Genomic DNA, 7475 nt, shown 5'->3' on the forward strand with positions numbered 1-7475 from the left:
GGGGGTTCGGGTTCGGCACATAAAATTGCTTGTATTAAATGGGAAAGTGTGTTAACCAATTTCGGGACTGGGGGGCTGAATATCGTGTCACTAAAAGGCAAAAACCTTGCCTTATTAGGGAAATGGTTGTGGAGGTTCAAAACCAAAACTAATTCTTTTTTGGTCTAAATTATTCGTATTATATATGGGTTGTGTGTTGGCTTAATGAGGGAGGATGATTTTATACATACTCCTTCATCAAGTGTTTGGCATATTATGATCCTTGCAGGGCAGTCCATTGATGATTTGTAAGTGGCTTTCAAATACTCTTCACCAAGACAATCGAAGATGGCGGGACTACATCAATCTAGCACGAACATTGGATCGGAAGTAACAAACTTTGCAGCCTCTACCCAAGATTGTACAGGCTAGAAAGGTCGAATGAAGCAGTGTTAAAGATCGTGTCATGGCTGATGCAACAGTTTCTGTTATGAATTGGATTTGGGTGCGGAATCCTTCAGGAAGAACAACGAACGAGTTAACATCTCTGATCACTTTGCTAGCTTCGAAACCTGTCAATGTTGGCAGACAAGACGCTTGGAGCTGGTCACTAGCATCGAATGGCCTATTTACTGTCAACAAACTGTCGAAGCTGATTGACGAACATGTTCTAGGCTCATTTAATTCGCAACAGGGTACGCTTCGTAATAGACTAGTTCATAAAAAAGTGGAAATTTTTATATAGAGAGCTCTAAGGAAAGACTGCTGGTGAAAGTGGAACTCGGTATAACGGGAATCGATTTGCATAGCGTAAGGTGTCCATTGTGCGATGAGGACCTTGAATCGGTTGATCACGCCTTAAACTCGTGCAAGCTTGTCTTTGAAATTTGGGTTCGTGTGTACAATTGGTGGGGGTTAGGGAAACCAACATCCCTTAATCTAATCGATATCCTAAGTGATAATAATACTTCTTCTATGTCGAGTGGCTGTCGCGAAGTTTGGCAAGCTATAAAATGGATTACTTTGTATATCATTTGGAAAAATCGAAACACGTCGGTAGTTCAAGCCAAATCTTGGAACGCCCCGATGACACTAAATGAGATGCAAGCTAAATCATTCGAGTGGATCGCGATTAGGGTAAGGAAGACAAAGTTCGAATGGTTATCGTGGATCTCAAGTCCAAGTATCTATCTTAGTATTTCGTAATTTAATCTTCGTGTACAATTCTTATAATTTTCGCTTAGTATTTCGTAATTTAATCTTCGTGTACAATTCTTATAATTTCGTGTTTTCGTGCTTTAGTATAGCTAAGGTTGCCCCCTTCGCAACCAACAGCTGCTTATAATTTTTTTTTCGTGTTTATGCCTTGTGGCCCATTTGATGTAGAGCTAAGTCTTGTATTTGTATCTTTCGGATTTGTTTTAATAATAGTTTTGCTTTTCAAAAAAAAAAAAATAATTTGCAAAGAAATGAAAAAGAACAAAAGAAACAAATACGGAGCACTACATAGTCATTATAAGATGTGGGGTATTTTTGTAAAACAAATTACAGGGAGTAATTGGTTTGCAAACGGTAGTTAGGTAGAACTTGGATTCTTCAAATCACGTTTTCACGGTCTTTAAACGTGATAATTGATTTTCTATTTAGGATTGCCAAATACAATTAACAAATTATTTACGTTCTAAAAATGTATAATCAAAAAATAAATTTCATAACGCTAATCCAAACACTCGTACATAGATCATCAATTTCGAATGAGTGAAGAACTCCTTTAGCTAAGAACTTAAACGAACTACATCTATAACAACGAAAAACCTACGATTCCGGTAATACATTTATAATTTATAAAATTATGTAAATAGATATCATATTATTTAAATGTAATTAAGAGAATAACAGATAGGAACATAATATCAATCAATTCATAAATTATAATAACTCATAAATTATAATAACTCATGAAGAGGTGCTATGCTACGTAAGGAAAAAAATAAAAATTAAAAATTAAAAAAAAAAAGGTTAAGTAATCAAAGGGTGAAGGGTATGCTTGTAAAAATAGTGAGATAGGAAAATGACATCTACACATACAGACAGTAACAAGTCAGAGGATTATTAAAATCACGTTTTGAGCACCTTAAAACGTGAAAATCAATTTTCAATATATAATTACCAAACACCTTATAAAGATTATTTGCGTTTTGAAAACATGAATCAAAACGCAATCCTAAACACTCATAATCAAGTCCAAACATTAATCATCACGTTTTGCTGCATATGGAATTTCAATTATCAAAACGCATAATTAAATTTCAAAACGTAAATCTATATATCTCTATCTCTATAATACTTAAAATGTAAATATCTTCTTTTATTAACTACCAATTATGGTCATTGCTTTAGTTTCTCTTTTTATTTTCTTCTTAGGCATTAATTTTTTAAGTCAAACTCTCATCTCTAATAAATATAATAACTTTTAAAGTCTAAATCGATATGCTCATAATACTTCAATGTGAGTGCCACATTAATGTGGCACTATTCTTGGATGGGATTGAGTGACGAATTAGCAAAGCTAGGACTTATTCGTTCAATTATGGTGTGGGCATAGACGTTGGCAACAACAACACCGTGGGTGTGGTCCTTTTGTCCAGTTAAGGGATTTCCGTTGGCGCTAAGGGCTTCGTGTTATTTTAGCTTTTTAGTCGTGTTGCGGCAGTTTGTTTTGTTTCTCTATCCTTGTGGAGTGTTAATTTAGTTTGTTTTGTATTTTTGTTTTTAGGTAGTTGTTTGTGAGGCAAAACTCGGGTTTAGCTAGTTGTGTACTCGGTTGGTTAGTTTGGTTACTTTACTACTCTCCAGCCTCGTTATATATCATTTTCTGTTTATGAGAAAAAAAGAGTCTATAAAGTTATCGTTTATTGGAAAGAAAAAAGAAAAAAACGAGTGGTCGTATAAAGCATTACTTGTATTGATGGGCAAATTGTGTTGGCCCCCATCTATTACATTATTTGTATATTTTATATTTGGAGTGCACTACAATAGGGTTTCATGCATGTAGAGTGTAATAAAGTCTAGTATTTACATTATTTGTATATATTTTATTTGATATATTTTATTTGGAGTGCACTACAATAGGGTTTCAAGTAGAGTGTTACAAAGTCTAGTATAAACGTCTGCAAATGGTGATACCATCACCCAAGGGAACCATAGAGATTTCAATACGAGAGTCAGCAGCGAGTGATTTGTTAAAATTGATAGTGGCGACCCTCCCTTCCTTGAACCCTTTGAAATCAGGATAAACCAAATCTTCAGACTTATTAGCAACCGATCCTAACCAGAGCGTGTTGTCATACACCACAATCCCGTTGACCTTCAACAGTTTCATAACTTGCTCGTGATAGTTGATGTAGTTTTCTTTATCCGCATCCACAAAAGCAAAGTCAAAGCTTCCTTTGTTATCATGCTACAAAGTAGTTAGATTAGATTATATTTCATCAGTTCAAAGAAGTTAGTTATTAATTGACTAAAAAGTTACTCCCTCGGTCTAAGTTTAATGGTTTTGAATTGAAATTTCTAATCATATGTATTTTCATTTGGTATAACATTTATCAAGTTTACTGCTCTGGCGATTTTTTGCGATAGAAGTCCTACAGCTGCCGCTATTGATTTTCCGACTAATTAACTTGCTTTTCTCTATTCTGTGGTTGTGATTAACTTGCTTCCTCTCAATGGGGAAGACTTTTGGCGGCAAGAAGAAGGAAAAAAATAAGAACGTACAAGCGACGGCCACTAGGGTTTTACGAAATCGTTCAATTGAAGTTGTGACGTCTGATAGTACGATGATGGTAGATGATGTTGGTGATTCTTCATCAAGTTCAGATGAAATTAAAGCGGAAGAACGGGCTGTATTTTGTAAGGGTGAAGTTAATTCATCAGCAAAGAAGGATGATGATCTTAATGTTAATCCTGAAAATCCGCGGGTTACTGTTCGTCTGGAGGAGGGAATGGATGATGTTAATGTGCCCATGTTTTACCCTACGGTTGTGGGAGCAAAGATATCACTATATACTGATGATTTTGTAAGTGTTCATTCAGATTCATCTGCAGAAGATCATGCTCACGATCATATGGAAAATCATGGTAAAACTTCAGCTTCGAATGAGACTGGTCAGAATTCTTCAATGAAAATTGATGATGGAAGTGAGCAAGTGAAGGTTAATGAGCCTTATGTTTCTTACCTGCAAGCAGCTGGTGGTGTTACGTCGCAAAAAAAGGTAAACTTCAGATTTTTAAATCAACCAATTTTTGAGGATAATACTTTTGATGTGATGTTGCCAATTGATTCTGTTAAGGAGGCTATAGTCGTTACCAGAATACATTGTATGGATATTTTCTTGGGCAACGAGTTGCTTTTCCCGTTGTTCAAAATTATGTTTTGAATGTATGGCGGAAGTATGGTGTGGAAAAGATCATGATGAATGCTAAAGGGTTCTTTTTCTTTAAGTTTTCTTCAGAAAGTGGCTTGATGGATGCATTACAGAACGGCCCATGGAGGATTCGTAATGTTCCAATTATATTGAATAAGTGGTCATCTGATGTGTCTTTAGCGAAAGAGGATCTCACTAAGGTGCCAAATTAGGTCAAGATTTATGATATACCTTTGGTAGGTTTTACTGAAGATGGACTGAGTGTGATTGCTTCAAAGTTTGGTAGGCCTATGTTGCTTGATTCTTATACAAGCACTATGTGTACAGAGGCATGGGGGAGGCCAAATTTTGCTCGAGCCATTATTGAGGTTAGTGCAGATTGTGAGCTTCGGGAACAATTGAAGGTTGCAACTCCTAGCCTAGATGGTACTAGCAATGCAATTGATGTGGTTCGAGTGGAGTATGAGTGGATGCCCCCTCGTTGTTCTAGTTGCTGTGTTTTTGGGCATAATGATACTCAATGCCCTAAATTGATTACTGTCGTGGAGAACAAGGATAAGCAAAATGATGATGGTTTTCAAGTCGTTTCAAAAAAAGTTAAGATCGTAAAATTCAAATGCCCCAAAAACTACGCAAGGAAGCGTGATTATTAAAGGAAAACAAAAGTTTTTTTATAAACCTAAGGTCAATACTAGAGGTTCAAAGGAAATTAAAGAGGGTAATAAAAGAGGGTCGAACGGTGGGATAAGGAAAGGTGAACAAGTGAAGGTTCAGAATTCGTTTGGAGCTCTTGTGGCTAAGTAGAGCGATATAGAACCTGACGAGGATGAAACATCCAAGTTTATGGCTGAGAAAAATCCCTATAAGGCGTCGACACTTTTCGGCATGAAATCGAGTTGGTTATAGTACTTTTTGTTTCATGTCCTGTAATAGGTGTATTACTGGTGTTCTTGGCTGTGCTATTCATTTCTTAGTTAAGAAGGGTCTAGCTAGTTTTCTGGTTGTTTGTGAAGCTACAAGGCGCGCTTGTGTTGGTTGTTCTTCATTGTATTTTTATTATTTTTTAATAATATTCACCGGGTAAAACTCTTTACCCAAAAAAAAACATTTATCAAGTATTATATATAAAAAAAAAGTTATTTACACTTAGATAAAAATAAAGTCAATCCACGACTATTAAATTGAGACCGAGAGAGTATTAGATTATTATTCTTATAAAAAAATTCTAGCATAAAAATGAAACTCAATGTTCCATCAAATTAAACCAATAACTTAGATCTTCAAGTAATTTATCAAGAGCTACTTTTGCCTCCGATTCAATGAACTCAATCTTGTGCCCTACTCCAGCTTTTTCAATAAACGGTTTTCCAACCTCGTATGCATTCCGATCCAAATCTATAGCCACAATCTGAATCAAAATATGTCATTTTAATTAGATTATCTTAAACTATTAAATATGTGTAGCCTATTATGTAAAAATATAAATTGTATGATAGTGTCTTAACTCTTGATACAAACCTTTCCATCATCCGGAATCGATAGCGCAGTTAAAAGAAGTGAGTAACCAGTAAAAACTCCTACTTCTATCGCCCTTTTAGCTCCACTAAGCTTCAACAAAAGAGAGATCAATTGGCCTGCATCCGGTGTTGTACCCATAATTGCCCTGCACATACGAAAGTTTGAAAGTTTCACTTTCCATCAAGAATGTGAATAATATATATATATATATATTTTTTTGTTTCAAAAACATAGAATTAACTTAATTACTGTGGGTGTGTTGCACTACGAGCTCTAAGATGCTTTAAAGGTTCTGGTTCACGAGGGTACACATTGGTCTCCAAGATGTACTAAAATGAAAATAATTAAACATAAGAAAGCAGTTAGATCGTTTCGAAGATTTTGAAATAGTAGATTGAGTAGTACGTTATGAACAAACCTTGTATAAGTCAGGAGTTTGCAGTAAGCCTTTGGATTCAACTGTTGGCTTTTGTGGTGCCATTAGTTATTTGCTTCTGGGTATAGCTTATGGAACATAAATAAATCGTCTATTTATAAGAATAAGAATATAAGAACAACTTAAAAAGATACTTCAAATTGTACATTCGAATTTACATAAGTCACCCTCTAGCTTAAACTATTTGCATAAACTGTTACTTTTACTTGCACCTATATTTTTATAAGATCATTTATATTATTAGTTTACATAAAAGGACAAGTTTTTCGCTACTTTAGAAAAGGGAGAATCTATCTTCTATATCTAGTATATAGAAATGACCCGTGGAACCACGAGTTTGTTTAAACGAAACAGTTTAATAATATGTTTTAGGTATTAAGTGAATGTAAATGCTAAAGTCATTTAGTTTAATAACCCTTGAGACCACAGATTTCGACTAAGAAACTTGTCGTTGTTAACTTGGTCATAATAAATTAACTACATTCATTTTTCCACCACCATCTTCCAATTTTCATTACAATTAATATCTTCTTTGTCATAAATAATACTTATTTAACAATAAAATAAAAGAAAGATTGAAAATACCTGATTCAACATCGCGAAAAAACCATGATTATTTTTTATTCTTGTTATATACCTCCGTATGATAATGTTTTTATTTAATTTATTGAATTAATTTTAGTTAATTTTATTTTTAGTTATAATTATATTAGTATTAATTTTATTTGATTGATTTTATTAAATATATTATTTTAATTGTAAATTAATTAAGGATAATGACATCATCTAGGTGTCTTAGATTTTTTTTTTCTTTTTAATTTTTTTAAAGGAAGGATTAGACATATTTAATTGATTTAATTTAATATAGTATTTTAATTTAATTTTAAATTAATTAAGAATAATGACATCATTTAGTTGTCCTGGAATTTTTTTTTTTTTTTTTGAATTATTTTTTAAGAAAGGATTAGACATATTAATGACATCATCATTTTACAATTTTAATATAAACTATAGATAACCAAAATCAAATTTAGCTAATCAATATTTATAAAATTTAAATGGAGTAAAAAGGACCATTAGATTAAAGAGCATTCTTTAATAAAAACTCTTAGATTACT

General features: G+C 33.5%; 2 protein-coding genes across 2 annotated transcripts; one reads left to right on the top strand and one right to left on the bottom strand.

The window, feature by feature from the left end:
• Positions 1-445: 445 nt before the first annotated feature.
• Positions 446-2791, top strand: LOC139854380 (uncharacterized). Its single transcript, XM_071843687.1, has 3 exons — positions 446-674; positions 725-1116; positions 2756-2791. The coding sequence occupies exons 1-3, from the start codon at positions 446-448 to the stop codon at positions 2789-2791; spliced, it is 657 nt and encodes a 218-aa protein (XP_071699788.1).
• A 206-nt stretch (positions 2792-2997) lies between these two features.
• LOC139855610 (probable caffeoyl-CoA O-methyltransferase At4g26220) lies at positions 2998-6404 on the bottom strand. The gene is made up of 5 exons (XM_071844848.1): positions 6340-6404; positions 6171-6250; positions 5922-6066; positions 5680-5811; positions 2998-3439 (listed from the first exon to the last, which is right to left on the bottom strand). The coding sequence occupies exons 1-5, from the start codon at positions 6400-6402 to the stop codon at positions 3137-3139; spliced, it is 723 nt and encodes a 240-aa protein (XP_071700949.1). The 5' UTR covers positions 6403-6404; the 3' UTR covers positions 2998-3136.
• Positions 6405-7475: the final 1071 nt, after the last annotated feature.

The sequence above is a fragment of the Rutidosis leptorrhynchoides genome, chromosome 6, assembly GCF_046630445.1.
Source record: "Rutidosis leptorrhynchoides isolate AG116_Rl617_1_P2 chromosome 6, CSIRO_AGI_Rlap_v1, whole genome shotgun sequence".
In the NCBI taxonomy this organism is placed as follows: domain Eukaryota; kingdom Viridiplantae; phylum Streptophyta; class Magnoliopsida; order Asterales; family Asteraceae; genus Rutidosis; species Rutidosis leptorrhynchoides.

Excerpts from the sequence above, each read along its gene's own strand:
- LOC139854380 (XM_071843687.1), top strand. The coding sequence starts at position 446 with ATGGCTGATGCAACAGTTTCTGTTATGAATTGGATTTGGGTGCGGAAT. Across the intron at positions 675-724 it reads CTCATTTAATTCGCAACAGG|AGAGCTCTAAGGAAAGACTG; the intron begins GTACGCTTCGTA and ends ATTTTTATATAG. Across the intron at positions 1,117-2,755 it reads TCGAGTGGATCGCGATTAGG|GTAGTTGTTTGTGAGGCAAA; the intron begins GTAAGGAAGACA and ends TTTTGTTTTTAG.
- LOC139855610 (XM_071844848.1), bottom strand. The coding sequence starts at position 6,402 with ATGGCACCACAAAAGCCAACAGTTGAATCCAAAGGCTTACTGCAAACT. Across the intron at positions 6,251-6,339 it reads AAACTCCTGACTTATACAAG|TACATCTTGGAGACCAATGT; the intron begins GTTTGTTCATAA and ends TTTTCATTTTAG. Across the intron at positions 3,440-5,679 it reads TTGATAAATTACTTGAAGAT|CATGATAACAAAGGAAGCTT; the intron begins CTAAGTTATTGG and ends ACTACTTTGTAG.